This window comes from Amphiura filiformis, chromosome 7 (assembly GCF_039555335.1).
Source record: "Amphiura filiformis chromosome 7, Afil_fr2py, whole genome shotgun sequence".
Lineage (NCBI taxonomy): Eukaryota > Metazoa > Echinodermata > Ophiuroidea > Amphilepidida > Amphiuridae > Amphiura > Amphiura filiformis.
The window spans coordinates 41,108,166-41,125,241 of NC_092634.1; the positions used below are offsets into that span (position 1 = coordinate 41,108,166).

The 17,076-nt window shown below is 35.3% G+C and overlaps 1 protein-coding gene across 2 annotated transcripts; it reads right to left on the reverse strand.

Annotated features, from left to right (window-relative positions):
* Positions 1-1,212: 1,212 nt before the first annotated feature.
* LOC140156371 (uncharacterized) lies at positions 1,213-16,054 on the reverse strand. Of its 2 annotated transcripts, none has more exons than XM_072179336.1 (9): positions 15,978-16,054; positions 11,865-12,083; positions 8,591-8,654; positions 7,077-7,129; positions 6,155-6,283; positions 4,977-5,179; positions 3,966-4,043; positions 2,927-3,140; positions 1,213-1,702 (listed from the first exon to the last, which is right to left on the reverse strand). In XM_072179336.1, the coding sequence occupies exons 2-9, from the start codon at positions 12,055-12,057 to the stop codon at positions 1,659-1,661; spliced, it is 978 nt and encodes a 325-aa protein (XP_072035437.1). In that variant the 5' UTR covers positions 12,058-12,083; positions 15,978-16,054; the 3' UTR covers positions 1,213-1,658. The 2 variants fall into 2 exon arrangements, with proteins under 2 accessions (XP_072035437.1, XP_072035438.1); XM_072179337.1 differs by having other exon boundaries at positions 15,928-16,005.
* Between the last annotated feature and the right edge of the window lie 1,022 nt (positions 16,055-17,076).

Sequence of the window (17,076 nt, forward strand, 5' to 3'; positions counted from 1 at the left end):
ACCGTGTTTGATAGTTGACCCATTCCATGTCAACTCCAGGGATGTGCACCGCAGCACCTCTTCAATTTTTTTCTTTTTCTGTGTGGTGGTAGATATTGATGAGAAAGTAAAATCCCGAAAATTTGAGCTTCATACTCCATTTCGTTTTCCCGTGGCATCAATTTGAAATTTAGGGGGGTCAGCATAAAAAATGTGTCGTAACGCGAAAGACGACGTTTGGAGGTCCATAAATGTATAAAGGGCACCCTTTACAACTTTGAAAAGTATGTATCCTGGGATACTTATTTGTGTAGAATTCAAATCTGGCATCAGAAAACTTGTAACTCCTTTACTTTAAAAGATATAGGGCCCTCAAAATGCAACTTCGTCCATCCAGGACCAACTTTGGGGGGTCAGAACTCCAAAAGTAAAAATAATTTTATTGTCCATTTTTTTGCCAGTCAGAGCCCTTTGGTATGACATTACTCTTATCCAATATTGAGCCTATTAAAATACTTTTAGCTGAGATATTACCCATGCAAAACCCCAATTGTACATTTTTTGTACATTTTGACCCCCCTGAAAACCAATGTCAGACAATTTGATCCACCATCAACTTCAGGTATGTTGAAAATATGTCCTTGTACAACATTTCTGAGAGATATTGGCTTGGGGTCTCGATGGCTTCAACACATTAGTCAGGTTTGCATTCTCCATAGAGTTGTACATATTTTTGATTTCGCATGTATAATGACTTATGTACAAGTCTATGGAGAATGCAAACCTAACTAATTCTACACAAATAAGTATCCCAGGATACATACTTTTCAAAGTTGTAAAGGGTGCCCTTTATACATTTATGGACCTCCAAACGTCGTCTTTCGCGTTACGACACATTTTTTGCTGACCCCCTAAATTTCAAATTGATGCCATCGGGAAAACGAAATGGAGTATGAAGCTCAAATTTTCGGGATTTTACTTTCTCATCAATATCTACCACCACACAGAAAAAAAAATTGAAGAGGTGCTGCGGTGCACATCCCTGGAGTTGACATGGAATGGGTCAGTTTATTGTTGGACATTATCTCATGGAAGAACAGAGGCACCCACCGAATGAGTAACCTAGGTGAAAATAAAAGAAATTAAATAAAACAAACAAATTGCAAAAAGTACACGTATATAACAATAATTCTCTACATTTTATTAACTCCAAAATTAAATGATATTGCTATTCTAAACTACTCTGTCATAATACTAGTTAGTGTTACACAACTCAGCAAACGAAAAAATGTTTAAAACGGCATATATATTGTGTTTTGGTTTTGGTTAAAACGTTTTAATAACATTAAAATGTCAGGTTATATAAAAGTCATGAAAACGGTTTCAAAACAAACTACAAATTGAAATGTTGCCAAATTGTTATTGTAAAATATGTAATACAAAGTATTTTACCAAATAATATCATATGGTAGGAAATTTAGCAGCATGTTTTGAAAACATGTTGTTGAATGTTATGAACACCCTTTATGCCCATTATCCCCTTTATATAACCCGACATTTATACCCGGATCTATACGTTTTCTGTCAACCTTTTCTAACCTTGCGAATAATGTGAAAAACGTTTTGCGTTTGCTGGGTTTGCTTTTTGTTATTTAAATGTTGGTTTTCTGTCTTGCTATTTATAGAAAACAGTAGTTGTTGGCAGTCTGGCCAGGTTTGTGACCTGTGAATAAAGGAAAATAAAAACCGATAGTTAAATAGTAGACAATGTAAGCCGAACGACAAACTAAAGATGATTTTGACCCGTGTAGAGCCCAAATGTTGACCTCCGAACTTTTTGTTAAAGCTTTAATGTACGATCTTTTTAAATTTTTAGATTTTACTTTTTTTCTTCCAAAATTATAAAATAGTTAATATGCAATCATTATGAAAGTTCCCAATACATTTGGACGCGAAAAACATTGGAAATTTGCAAAGAAACAACATCATAAACTTCACCTCTGTCATTCGCACTTTTTGGATTGGGACGGCGAGTGCGGCCTCAGAGTTAGTCTCATACGCAGCAAGTTTGTTTACGCTCCCTCCACGTACATGTGTGGAGGGAGCGTAACCAAACTGGCTTCGTAGGAGACTACGATTTACGATCGTTCCGACATAATTATCGTAATCTGAAAAATTATCTCGTTTTACTATAAATAGGGCGAATTTGACAGTTTGCTCATAAGTTGGAACATGTGTAAGTATTACAAATACGCCAAAAAAATAAAGGTATATTCTAAAAAAATATCGTACATTAAGGCTCTAATAACTCTAGACTGATATGTCGTAGATAAGTAGAATATTTTCTAAATCCTTATGACCAGAGGAATATTTTAGGACAGGTTTAAACCAAATTGGAACAATTTTCACTTTTGACCCATGTGATCATGGTGATTCTTTTTAGATTCTTATATTATACACCTCAGACGTCAACATAACATTAACTTTATTGTTAGTCATGTCTAATTAGACACTCATAATTGACTAACTCTGGTTCTACCTGATATCTTGTTGGGCAGTGACATTGGGCTATTCCAGAAATTTATGGCATTCCCCCTAAAGAAGACATGTAAGTTTGTACCATAAATGTTAGGGAATTCCTAGACCAAAATGTTATCCAAAAAAAAAATGGGAATTCCCATTTTGACAGCAAAATGATAAAAAATTTGGGAATTCCCAGTGTCCTTAAAGAAGATATGCAAATTTTTGCCGAAATTTTTTGGAATTCCCAAACCTAAAATAAAAAGGTTCCTTTTTTTAGGAATTTCCATGTCTTCTTTATGGCCATTTTTTTTGTATTCCCAGAGCAAAAATTGGTGAAAAATCTGGAATAGCCCATTGTTGGTTATCAAATTGAGGCAAGCGAAAGCAACAATTGCAACCTATTATTGTATCTACATTAACTTACCGTGTTCGTCTTCCAAGTCTTGGCAAATCGTTTTGTATTCTGTGGTTGCCATCAGTCGTTTTTGTGCTTCATTCCACCAGTTCAAGAATTCCTGATTGACCTGGCGGGTCATGGTGGCAGAACCGTGCACGGAACAAGGCAGGTTTGTATCACCTTCAACACGCTCAAGGTTTTCAGCAACATAGCCGTTGTCAGGGTTGAAAGCATAGTCAACCTTTAATAATGGGAAAATGGTATCAAAGAAACATGAATGTGAGGACTATTACAGACAAAAGAAGTTAAAGGTACGTGACCAGATTGTGCTCCGACTGTAACACACTGTGTTTTCTACCCACATTCAGGCCCATTTATATCCAAGACATTATTATTCCCATTTTTGTTTGTTTGTTTGTTTGTTTGTTTGTTTGTTTTTGCTCAAGCGATGTAGATTCTAGAAGCAATCCTTTTGGCCCATAGGACAGGAGAGAAAAGCAAGGGGAAAAAAGAAAAGCAGGAATTAAATGACTCTATGATGGGTGAAAATAGTTTTAAACTGCTCTTATTATGAGAAATAATACCAGTCGCATCTGGGGTTTTTTTTACAGTTGTTGTTTGTTTTGAAAAAAAGCTGATTTGATTTGATTTGATTTGAACTATTAGTACAAGGGGTCTACGTTATTGTGAAGTTTGATATAATAGAATAGAGATTTTGCGATTGCAGGCGTGTAGAAACGCGGTGCTCCCAATGAAAAGAAGGGATTTTCAATTTGTGGCGCTGCTATTGTAAAGGAGGGATCTACGTTTAGTGTTAAGTTTGACATAATAGATTAGATGTAGTGGGCGTCGCCATTTTGTGCGATTTGTTGGGTAGAAAACCGCATAGGAATCACCGTGGTACCACATGTGTACACTCGTGGGGGTTTCTAAGTTCCAATTATTATTTTGTAAGATCTGTTAAACATACCTCGGCTACTCAGATAATGAAGGAATGTTGGGATTTTTATGTTGAAATGTAATTAGCTAAAAAGTGAAACATTAAATTAAATATAATAGCACTTACTTCTCCATTCATTACAGCCTCGACAAGATCTGGTGGATCAGTGTAATGTACGATCTGATCAGAGGTGAAAGGTGTTCCCTGAAAAGACAACAACAATGTCATATATTGAGACGTCATGAAGGACTATCTGTAACACCAAACTCAATATTGTAGGGGGGGGGGGTCATTATGTGTCAAATCACCCAAAGGTTAAACATGACCTCTTTAAATTGGGTCCAATTTTGAGTGTATGGGATAATTGCCGCGGATTGACGTTTTAGCCCGTCGGACAAACATGTTTTTTTTTTTGTTTTTTTTGTTCAAATAACCGAAACATGTATTCAAGTGAAAAGCGCCAGAAAAGCGGGGTTGGAAAGTATAGTGAATCCAGCATGCATCATCACTGCTTACATGGAGATTCATGCGTTAACTTCAGTCACGTATTTCATATCACGTCTCTTCAGAGCCCCCGGGTGGGGGGCACATCAAACAATTTTGGGTAGGTATGTTCCCATATGAGGAATGAGCAATTTTGAGGTCTTTACGAGCTGAAATTAGCAAAATTGAGGGTCCTTCGGAGCTTAATTTTGGTCAAATATAGGGGTCTTTGGGAGCTGCGAAGTCCAAAAAGAAATGTATTTCCGGGGGAACATACCCGTATGGTCATTTGTGTTAAGTCCCCCCCCTGGGTGAAGCCCTATCAGCAGATGGAGTCGGATGCAAATCATGTAATGACACTGAGGTCGGTGACCTCTGGGGAGGTACACATCATTTGTCTGTTCGCTGTGTAGGTTCGGAACTTCTGACATGTGATGCCAGGTACAAGGCATTGATGCGTAAGAGTGAAGGTGATTATATGCCCATTGCAAGAATAAAGAAAATCGACTGTGCATCCCTTCCACCCTGTGCAAAGGCAGTACAAAACAATATCAAAAGAACACACTTTGTGGTGAGAATCCGCGGTGAGAATCTGAACGAGAGTTTGCCAGAAATGATCTGACAGAAGGAGTTTTGCATACGGAAATGACTTACCGATGTGAACTTGTCAGCATTGCGATTCAAGCAAAACTCGTCAGTAAACCAGCCATCGAGAATACCAATCTTCTTCCCAGCTTGCTCCCTCCATGACGTCTTCAGAGGACTACCGGGTTTGACATACAGGGTTTCACGGTCAGCTTTGCCGTATGGTTCAGTGAATGCATATGTTCTGTATCTGTCATAGGTTCCATACCAACCTAACAAGAAAACAAATCGTCGGCTGTATTCCATAGTGGCGTATAGTGATTTTGGTCATTTTTTTGAAAATTGGCACATATGTTTTTAATGATGTTTTCTATCATTATTCTTAGTCTCATCAGTCAAAACTAGCTAATTAATTAGTAATTAATTAATTAAATGTGGCGTATAGTTACAAAGTGAAATTTTTTGTTTTCCATAGTGGCGTATCGACCATACGCCACTTTTTATACACATTTTATAATTATGAAATATCGGTAAAAATTAAAAACATTGTATGTCATAGTGGCGTACACGTCATAGTGACGTATCAGACCTATACGTCACTATGGAATACAAACGACGAAAAGTAACGCCATAAGGATTACACGGCGACCGAGGTGGCGTAAGGTTAACGTTAGTTGTGTTTTGCTTGTTTTCCATAGTGACGTATAGCTTTGTGCTTTTTGTTTTCAGTTTGCCAGCAATAGTATGTATTTATTTCTTTTGAAAAATATATAACAATAAAATCTATTTAGTTTACTACAGAAATTTCACATCATTTACAAAATATAATGAATGTCTGATTTACACAACTCGATTTTAAATTGGCATTTCTTCAAACCCGATTTTCTCGAAAAGTTGTTTATTCGCGGCGCCCCACTATACGCCACTATGGAATACAGACGACGAAATATGCCATTTTCGTCAATTTGGATATTTGGGGTAACCTGTGATGGAAGACCGAAAAAAAAATTGGCATGGAAAATTAAATTTGACGCTTTTCTCAAAAAGTACTCGCTTTAGCAGGAATGTGCCGCGCTAGTTGGATTCCTTGCATCATTTCCTTTCTGAAAATTTATACTTTTATATACTTATCATCATAACTTTTAAAGAACAATGACTAAATCTTCACACTTTTAGCGATCCTGCGTACCACCTTAACTTATTCCTGTTGTTGCGGATGTTGTTTTGTTGATAATCATTATCCCTACCTGGACATGCATCGTACCAGTCACCCATAAGCCCGATTCCACCACGTGCAACCTGTCCTTCTTCTGAATCCCAACAACGTGTCCAGACGTCGTACACAATGCGGCAGTTCTTATTGCCTATTTTGCAAACTATATATAAAGAGTGTGAAAAGCGAGTTAATCATTGCACAATTCTAATTATATCGAGACACCTATGGAGTGAAAACAAGATTCACATTAAAATAATAACTTGCTGATCCATGAAAAGAAAAACATTAAATTGGCGACTCTTTCCATTCAGAATACAAAAGTATGAATTGAGGTGTACCTCAAGGCTCCATTTAAGTTCCTTATTATTTCCCCCTTGTTTTCCATGTTATTGATATTGTTTAGGGGGAGCGTGGCGCAATGGTTAGGGTACTTGCCTCTAGTGGATGAGATCCCGGGTCAATTCACGGCGGTGGCGATTTGCTGGGCTATTAACTTGGAAAAAAAGCCTGCAATTAATTGGCAACTTCTGTAGATTAAATTCGGACTTCCGCTCTCCCCATGGTTCATTTAGAATTGGGTAAATGAATCATGAAAGTCCTTCGGAGGAGACGTTAAGCTGTCGGTCCCGTGTGCAGAGAGCCACACCTGTATATGTACCTGTACATGTACCTGTACATGTATTTCGCAGCCAGTTTCGAAAAGAGTAGGGTGTTAACCCCCGACTATTCCCAACCCGTCCCGGTGTTCAAATGGACCCCAATGAAAATAAGCTTCAATAGAAGCTTTCTTGGGTTATCCAGGGTTGTCAGAACTCGAACAAATCAAATTTAAAAATAAAATATAAATAAATAATATTTGTATCAAATGTATTTAATTGAGATTTACTACCGACATGGCGATATTTTAACGGTTTTTGCATTACAATATCCTGTGGGTGAAACACTTTTCTTACTTGCATTCGTCAAATCTATCAGGAAACCTTTTAAGGTACCAGTTTCTTCATCGCTAAAAATAATAAATACGTATAAAACACAGCATCAGTTGGCAATGAAAGAAAGAGTCACAAAAACACTATCTCTCGAAGCATTATTCAAATGCAACCTCAAGTTGTAAAATATAAGTGTTTGTACCCATGACATTCATGTTCGAGGATCACTTTCTGAGGCTAAGTAAAGTATATTACTTCAGGTTTACGGAAACTTGTTCTGTAAGATCAGAGGATGTTTAAAGACATTCCCATAACCCAATGGGGTTTCTGACCTTGGTATGTCTGCCTTCTGTACACATGTGGAACAGTTGACCTACCTTACATTGGGATTGTATGCAAATATCTGGGTTTTTTTTATTTAACATTCATAACATTGAGACTTATGAATAAAATTAATGCAGTGGGACAATATGAATGTTTTCTATAAGAATATCTAATTTAATTTCACAATTCTCGACTATTGGCTAGTTGGCAGCAATGTGTGTGTTAATGGGGACTTTGCCTTTAAAATTAGGTTATATTGATCAAATTTCCCAATCATAGTGCATTATAGGAATCATGTAAATGTTATCGTTCGTTGTTCCGTTCGTGTATTTTGGGGACCGGAATCGGGGTGCATGAATTTTATTCATTCCGTCAGTCAGTCATTCGTACCTTCGTTGACCTCGTTCAATCATTCACGCCATTTATTCATTCATTTCATTCATTCATTCATTTCCGTTCATCCATTCATTCTTTCATTTGACCTGAGAATGAGCCATTTAAGGGGGCATGCAGTAATATGCTAAGTGGAAAATTTAATTCTTTTTTCATTTCATCGAATGTAGGGGGAGGCGAGGAGGGGAGGAGACACTTAGGGAAGATGAGGTTATATAGGTGGGGAAGTGGGGAGCCTAGGTAAGACTCAGTAAGAGATATGGGTTGTGCTTTCCGGGGACAATAAACTAATTCATAATCAAATCATCTCAATCAGTATTTATGTTTCATACAAACAAACAATGCTCCCGCCCCCCCCTCAATACACGCACATGATTTCTAGGCCTAGAATTCGGGGTGTAATTATACGGTGATATGAAGGTATGCCACCTACGACAGACTTATCTGAGGTAAGACTAAATCAGATTTACCGCCCGCAGTGATAGATATCCAATAATAATTATGTTAGCACAACAGGCCATTGTATACTTATGGTTATATACCGTGTCCTCACAGCACAATAGTGTTATGATCGCAGACTAGATCTGCTCTACCTTTTAATCCTTTGATTTTTAGTTTCTGAACAATAGAGAAACCAAATCTTACATTTGAAATGAGGGAATGTATACTTGCATGTACTTATCAATGCTTATCATCATTATATTAAAGATACAATACAAGACAATTTCCCAATTACAGTGACCCTACGTGCACCCGAATTCGTCCATTTAATTGCTCGTTCATTCAATTCTTCATTAAGTCAGTCATTGATCAGTACTTACATATACGCTTCCTTGAAGTTGCCATGTCCAATTGCAAGAGACCAGATCTTGTCGCCAGAGGTTCCTGAATATTAAAGAAGAATAAAGCCCGAAATTATTTTAAAACAATGGCGGCATTTCAAATTGACCGATAGGAATTTTGTTTGTACTATCCTCTACCGTGTAATAGACTACAGGCAGGTCCAATATAAATAAAGCCTATGTCACAGATATTATCAATATTTATTACTTTTTTCAACTTTCAAATAATGTGTTATGATTCTACTTCTTATTCCAGAAAATTAAAAATATTTTCCTGTTTTGCCAAATAAAACACAGCTATATCTTAATCCTTTAGTTAGCTCTTGACAATAAAAGTCAAATTTTAATACTTGTGAAATTTTAGGGAAAAGAGCCAAAATATACAAATGTACATGTTTTCTTAGAATTGCAGTCACAAAATTCAAAGACTCTGCACAAGTCTAAGCATTCAAAATTTTGAGCCTAGGCTATGAGTTTGCTCATAGTTTTAATATTTTATGTTAATATTGATAACTGGTGATAAAATATATTAGAAAATGTGTTTTCCAAATATTAGAATGCATAACTTGAAATTAGTCGTTAGTACAAGTCTTTGGGCTTGATTGTCACAGCATACGAAAACACCCTAAAACGCACGTTTAGCCCTTATTTTTAAAAAAAATCGGCAAAATATTAAAATTATACTTTCATTGCCAGTTAGAACTAACCATTGCTAACTAAATGATTAGGATTTAGCCATGTTTCATTTGGCAAAACAGGAAAATATTTTTTAATCCCCAAAACTACTGCTGTATTTTTGGAATGGTGTAGTAACAGATGGAAGTGAAACGTTCAAACAAATAATGTGAGCTAATGTGTTATAATTCCTAAATGGAATTGAACATTTACCGTTGGTGTTAATGTTTCAATACTACCGTGAATTCTGTCGTTATGAGCGTTTTGCTGCCGCACCGGTACGTATAAAATGAGGACCGTATATGGTCAATTCCAGCCAAAGCGGGCCAAAATTCTCTCTGGGGGCCATTTTGAAAATGTTTTCCTTTTCAATTCTAGACTTATCAAATGAGACGATCATGTCTAGTGAATCATCAGGTGGAAGTGCCATCGGATTGAAAAATGACTTTTCTTGCTAGACTAAATAAAGTGTTAAATGCGCATATGCATGTTACCCACGAATTCAAGCATTTTTCACCTGTTGTACGCCATAAAATTTCACTTTCTTTAATATCTTTCAATATTTTATGTGTGACTCATATACACTAGAAATCGGTGAAGACTTTGAACGTAAAATAGAATTTTATTACATATATCTACAAAGAAATATTTTGGTTATTACAAATTTTAAGAAAGAACCAGGTGTACAGTTAAGATTGTGTCAATTCTTCGAACTCTTTCCAAAGTGGCTGTCATTTAACATTACTGTATTATTTCGAAAGATTAGAATAAATGCTTCATATAAATATAAAGTTAGATTTTGTATCTCGTCGCAGGATGAGGATCTCGGATGGATTCGTGGGTAACAGCGTCTGGAAAATAGCAATTCCTATTAATTGTTTTAAATAAAAATAAAAAATACTTTTCGGTATGTCAATAATTCAGGCTGCAATGGCACTAAAATGAATTTTAATCAAAATACAGACTACATGGAATATTTAGAATGGATCATTATGGCATTTTGGGTATAAAAATTTTGAGAATAATGAAGTTGCCAAATTCAAATAGACAGAGCAAACAATTTTATATTATTGTTTTAGTAAAATCATTTCATATTTTCATGCAGCAATATTCTATTAACTCGTGTTTGACAGTTCCTATGAACTAAAACACTATCAATACATTGTTAACTATAATTTAAGTAGGGATTCGTGGGTAACCAAAATGTTCGTGGGTAACACATATTTGAAGGTATGTATTGGTAAGCGTCAAAATAGAAAATATTACAGAAGGTTGGAAACCACAATGCGGTTATTCCTCCATTGTGTTTCAATGATTCCCGTTTCTCTAACCAATTGCATTTACCCAAAAAATAGTAATTTAGGATAACCAATCAAAACTTCATGATGCAGCTTCAGTATACCTTCAAGAGGACGCTATTGAACAGGACTGTTTTGGAACCTATTTCGCATGTTTTCAAAATGTTAAGATGCATAAGAAACATATAATTTACGAGTAAATCCTTGGATTCGTGGGTAACGCCGAATTCGTGGGTAAAGCTATAAGTACTATAGTACCGTTTGGGGTTTGCGTTTCTTAGGTGTATAAACTGTAAGTACTGTCAAAATTATAGCATACACATGGCTTGAATATGTGATGATTTAAACTTAAAATAAACAATCTCCTTATTTTTCAAGGTTAGCATCTATTCGGAATTCGTGGGTAACAAAAGTTTAAACCGTCGTAGATTCTTTTTAAAGCGGTGAACGTATTTTTACGATTTACAATTTTAAGCGCTTGTCAAACTAAATTCAGTGTCCCAAGTCATTAAATGTTAATTTAAGCTATGGCAATTATATTTGCTGGACTCGTGGGTAACAGTTGATACGTGGGTAACGTCAAATTTGATTTTATGGAATTTTATGGGTAAAACGTATTTGCATAAAATAATCACTTGGACCTCAGAATTATAGAACGAAATTTCGTTTCATGATATAGTCATTTATGGCATATTCACTTAACATTTTTCAGAACGATCATTTTATTTTTGATACGCGGGTAACAAAATTATTAGCCAAATTGACTTAATGGCCTCTAGAGTCCACAAACTTTGGTGGAATTCAATCGTTTTACATATGATGAGAGATCATGCAAACGTCTTTCTAACGGTAATAATGTCATTTTGATTGAAGGACATTTAATGACATATATGGTGCTTTATCTTTGGATTCGTGGGTAACGCCAATTCATTTAAGTCATCATAACTTGTCCCCTGGTATGACTTGCTAGTAAAGGCCTATATGCACAAAGAGAGCACATTGGACGTGACATGATATGCTCCATCAATAACGTGATTTCCTTTATTAATGACATTTTAAAGTGGAAAGTTAACATAGAGAGAATTTTGTCCCGCTTTCGCTGGAATTGACCATATATGGCACAAACGTCCACCAATATATTACTGGCCCTTGTATGGCCAAACTCAGACTTGAGGGCAACTATTTCAAAACTTAATCGTTATTTCCATAGCCATTGAAAATCGTTCTGAGAACTGTTCAAGTTCCAACTTGGTTCGATTTATAATCTTTGAAAGCCATACCTGATGATACTCCATCATCCCCAGAGCCTGGTAACATGATTTGAGTAGTTCCTTTGAGACTGATACCCACACATGCTACAATCAATGCAACAACGGCAACTACCACTGCGATTACTACCAACACCAGTTGAATTCGACCGTTTTCACTAGACATTTTAGGAGCAAGGTTTTCAGTAGATTTTGACGCTTCCATCGCCTAGATATGACTAACTGTTACACCTGTAAAGAGACAGGAAAAAGAAACACATCATCGATGATAAGTCGGAGGTGTCAGATAATGACAAAAAAAAAACCTCAATTTGGTCACTCCAATGTAAAACACACTCAATCCTGATGAAACGCCTCTTCTAAGTAGTGTAACAGTAGCTATAGTGTTTTTTAATGATAAAAAGCTGAAACACAACTAACCGTATTCTATATCATTCATATATGTTCCATTACAGCACACCTAATTCAGGTGCGACCAAAGAAGTTTTAATTTCAAGTATTAAGACAAATCAGGCGACTTAAAACACCCAAATGCACAGCAATAGTAGGTGTATTTTATCTTTAAAAATCGAGGCCAAGTACAGAAGTCTTCAACAATGGACATGGTCAGTTACGTAGTCTTCATTAAATCTACTCTTGGAAAAGTATTATGCTACAGTGCTTTCTCTACTTATCAAATCACTACCCAAAATTGGGGCCAAGTACAATATTTAAGTCTTGAACAATTAACACGGCCAAGTACATATTCATTAAATCTACTTTAGGAAAAATATTATACTACGATGCTTTCTCGATCAAAACACGACCAAACTTTGAACCCTTTTTTGCAGGTTTAAATTTTTTTAAATATTTTAAAACTGTATTGTCTTAAAAAATATTTGCCGAAAATCGTAAAATGAGCATCTTGTGTCGCTGCGATATGACAAATTTGGGGGAATTTTTTAGACCCAAACTTGTCTACAAAATGGAAATTAATCATGCACCTGAGTTTTACAAAATGTCGTATTGATTGAACTTTGATATAAGGGTATATTAATTGCAGTTGTTCTCTGTGTTGTCATTATTGTACCTTTCTTATATTATGTAACAGTATAATGCCCTAAATCTTGGATCACCTTTATATATAGAAAAAACGAATTAAGAAATAAAGGGTAATGCATTATCCTTTACACCCAAATAATGTGTACGAGACAGTAAAACGTAAATAATGGGTGAGGCGCAGCCGAACCCATTATTTAAACGTTTTACTGCCGAGGACAGATTATATGCGTATAAAGGATAATGCTGCGCCCTTTATTTCTATTCTATTATCAGAAAATAGTGCGATTTAAAGAGAATTTAAAGAGAAAATATCATTTTTTGGTACAAATATTTTAAGTTGTTTACTACAAGGTGGAGCGCGAACGCGTAAGTGACAGCGCGTATCGCGGGATATTTTGCACGCGTAACCAAGCGTAATGCTGTGTTTAGAATGTGTTACGGCGCTTGACCCATTATTGCAGAATAATGGGCTCTCACGTGACGGGTTTTAACAAATCACAGTGCGCGATTTTGAATAATGGGTCGTAAGAGTAATAGAATACATAATACTGGATATAAATGGGCCATTAACCAAAACATATCACAGACACAATTACTGTCTGTTCAATTACATAGCTTAGATTATTGGGTTTTTTTAAAGATATTTGAAAAAAATAAATAATAAAAATATGGTCAAAGTCATCATAGTGTGAAGATGAACTAAGGTTTTTAGAAAACGTAGGCCCAGCTTGTATAAATAATACATTCATGTATTTATTTAATTATTTATTCATATATTTAATTATTTATTCATATTATTTATACATGTATATGCATTTCTGTTAAATGAGACCATTACAAATTATCCGCCTGATGATCGGTATACCCAATGATCGTACGTGAGGGTATGCTGTGAAACTAGTAGTAACGGTTGCCTTTTCCAGAGGTCTATACTTTGAATTTGTTTCTACGCTCACCTGTAATGGGTTTGAGCACTTTTAATTCCAAAGTTAGTCACCTGAAAAATAACACTTGTTATATTTATTCATATATTTATTCATTCACTGATTCACTGATTCACTGATTCACTGATTCACTGATTCACTGATTCACTGATTCACTGATTCACTGATTCACTGATTCACTGATTCACTGATTCACTGATTCACTGATTCACTGATTCACTGATTCACTGATTCACTGATTCACTGATTCACTGATTCACTGATTCACTGATTCACTGATTCACTGATTCACTGATTCACTGATTCACTGATTCACTTATTCACTTATTCACTTATTCACTTATTCACTTATTCACTTATTCACTTATTCACTTATTCACTTATTCACTTATTCACTTATTCACTTATTCACTTATTCACTTATTCACTTATTCACTTATTCACTTATTCACTTATTCACTTATTCACTTATTCACTTATTCACTTATTCACTTATTCACTTATTCACTTATTCACTTATTCACTTATTCACTTATTCACTTATTCACTTATTCACTTATTCACTTATTCACTTATTCATTTATTCATTTATTCATTTATTCATTTATTCATTCATTCATTCATTCATTCATTCATTCATTCATTCATTCATTCATTCATTCATTCATTCATTCATTCATTCATTCATTCATTCATTCATTCATTCATTTATTCATTATTCATTTATTCATTTATTCATTTATTCATTTATTCATTTATTCATTTATTCATTTATTCATTTATTTTTATTTATTTGTGTTGATGAGTCTGAGAAGGTGCGAAGCCTAGATCATAAAACTACAGTTATTTCCAATTTATTTCATTTTGTTTCTTGAATACAAATTATGAGACAAGAAAATCTTATTCAAAACAATGTCTTGGGTTACAGAAACCAATTCTAGTAAAGTCACCGTCTGAATATTTCAAGCGAATGCTGATATTCTTGGGAAGGAATGATATTATTAAAAGGAACTCAATTTACAATGTATCGATGAAACCTATATAATTTCGTGCAACAACAAAATATAGACCCGATCCAATGACCGGAACGGTATAACAATTGAAATGACACCTCGCCTTTTTTTAACTTTAACTTTCATGCGAATTAAGGCCAGTAAATTCAAGTAGGAGCAGGTCAGCGGAATGATTTGGACATTTCCCCCCAGTCGGACTCAGGTATCTCTGTCTAGTATGCCCCCGATGCATAAAAGTGGCGCAGACGTTCCAGTTACGGAGAAGTGATACAAATGCTTAAATTATCGGTGGCGTAGATTTATTTTTGACATTGGTGGGGGACACTGATATCTTTAAGTTTTGTGAATACAGCACCTTTTGGCATATTGAAGCTAAACTGGTGAAATATGGTTCAAAAGTGGAATCAATTCACGGGAAGCGCGCAAAAATTGGCACTTTTTAGACTAGTAAAATGGTCACATATGAGTTCAGAAACCTCGTCAACATGGAGGTTGATTGTATGGACCATCTCCCTATCAAAATAATTGGAGGTATTTATTCCACCTTCTCCCAATCAACGCCTATGATAATTGTATGTAAAGTAACAGGAATTATTCGCGAACTACCTCTAAGTTTAAGAAATGCAAAGCGGGATACAAAATAATCTAAAGCTTTTTCAAGCGCAGGATATCCATTTCTAGGACAAGTTTGATATATCTCAACGAAGCATCTTCACACTTTTATTGACAAACAATTTTAAAGATGATATTGTTAAGAATATGTAAACATTCTGACCATTAAAATATAAAAAAACCGGTCAAAGTTGGGTTGTGTTTTTATTATTAAATAACACCATACCAACAGTTATCATACCCTATAGGGCCGAAATATCAACAGGGACGGTACTAATGATGTACATGTACGTAAATACATTCAAACTCCGGCTTCTGGCACAGAAAAAAAATATCCAATGCACTTGCCACTTGCGGAATCAAAGTTCTGTTTTGCTAAAAATAAAAACGAATGAAGTTCAGGTTGAACTTAGGGTTCAATCCGTCTTCAACAAAACATTGAGTACTAATGAACAGAATACTCACACGACACCAGCTTGGTTTAAGTGAACATTGCCTCTGCAAACTTGACTTACCTTTTTGCTTGGATGTGGAGACCATCGACCACACCAATAAACTTCGCTATTATAGCTATAATGACTAATTGCACGGCGCATAGCATTCTTATTGCTCATATAAACATCTCAAAAAAAAGTAATTACCCCCTTTAAATATTGACTATTATTCAAAAATGGGATATTGTATTACAAATCTGTAAACTGCGTTGGAAGCAGAATTCTGCGCATTTTGACACCTCATTTGATACGATAGCACAGAAAACAATAAAACACCGGTTTAATGTAGTGAGGTCCAGATTTAAAAGTTGCACTTACAATAATAGAAAAAAAACACTCGGATATTATTACACAGACTTCCTTCCATTATACTGAATACAAATCAATAGAATTTACTGCAACTTTCTTGGGTTAAATTGATTTATTTAGTCAATTGCTACAAATGAGGTGTCAAATGTGCAGAAATAAATTCTGTTTCCAACGCATATTACAGATTTGTAATACAATAGACCGTTTTTGAATAATGTCCATTACTTGGGGGTGATTACTTTTTTTGAGATGTTTACTACAATCGTACAATACTACTTTTTGTTCCGTCAATACCAAGGTGTATAAATAGGGACCGTTCAATATTTGCACCAGGGAAGAATGCGAAAATGAACACGCCCCCCACCCCCTCTCCCCATTAGTTTTCCATTTTCTTGAGTTTAAAATTTAACATTGCAAATTGTTCAATTAAAAAATTCAGATTTCTCCCCCGGGATTTCTCCGCACGACCTGCAAAAGTTTCATGCTTTCCCCTTATTAAAATCTCCCATCCCCTGGCGTAATTCTATTTTACGCCTGATTTACGTTAGTTTTCGAAACAATTCAAGCGCAAACTACTGGTATTTACTCTTTAAAATGTGAAAAGTCACTAGTTCAAGGAGCCTTATTATAGGCCAAGGGATAACTCGTTTTGTAGTGAACAGTCTAAAAAAGAGTTTACTTTTGTTACGTTTAAGCTTTAAAGTGAATCGTTTGTTGTCTGTAACTATTTGTAAAGTAAATCTGCCAACAAATGGAGAAATCCATAAAAAAAATACATTTTCAAACATTCCAATTTTTGTTTTATTGCAAT

Coding starts and splice junctions, on each gene's coding strand:
- LOC140156371 (XM_072179336.1), bottom strand. CDS start 12,057: ATGGAAGCGTCAAAATCTACTGAAAACCTTGCTCCTAAAATGTCTAGT. Junction 8,655..11,864: donor GGATGATGGAGTATCATCAG/GTATGGCTTTCA, acceptor TTTAATATTCAG/GAACCTCTGGCGACAAGATC. Junction 1,703..2,926: donor AGACTTGGAAGACGAACACG/GTAAGTTAATGT, acceptor CTTTATTCACAG/GTCACAAACCTGGCCAGACT.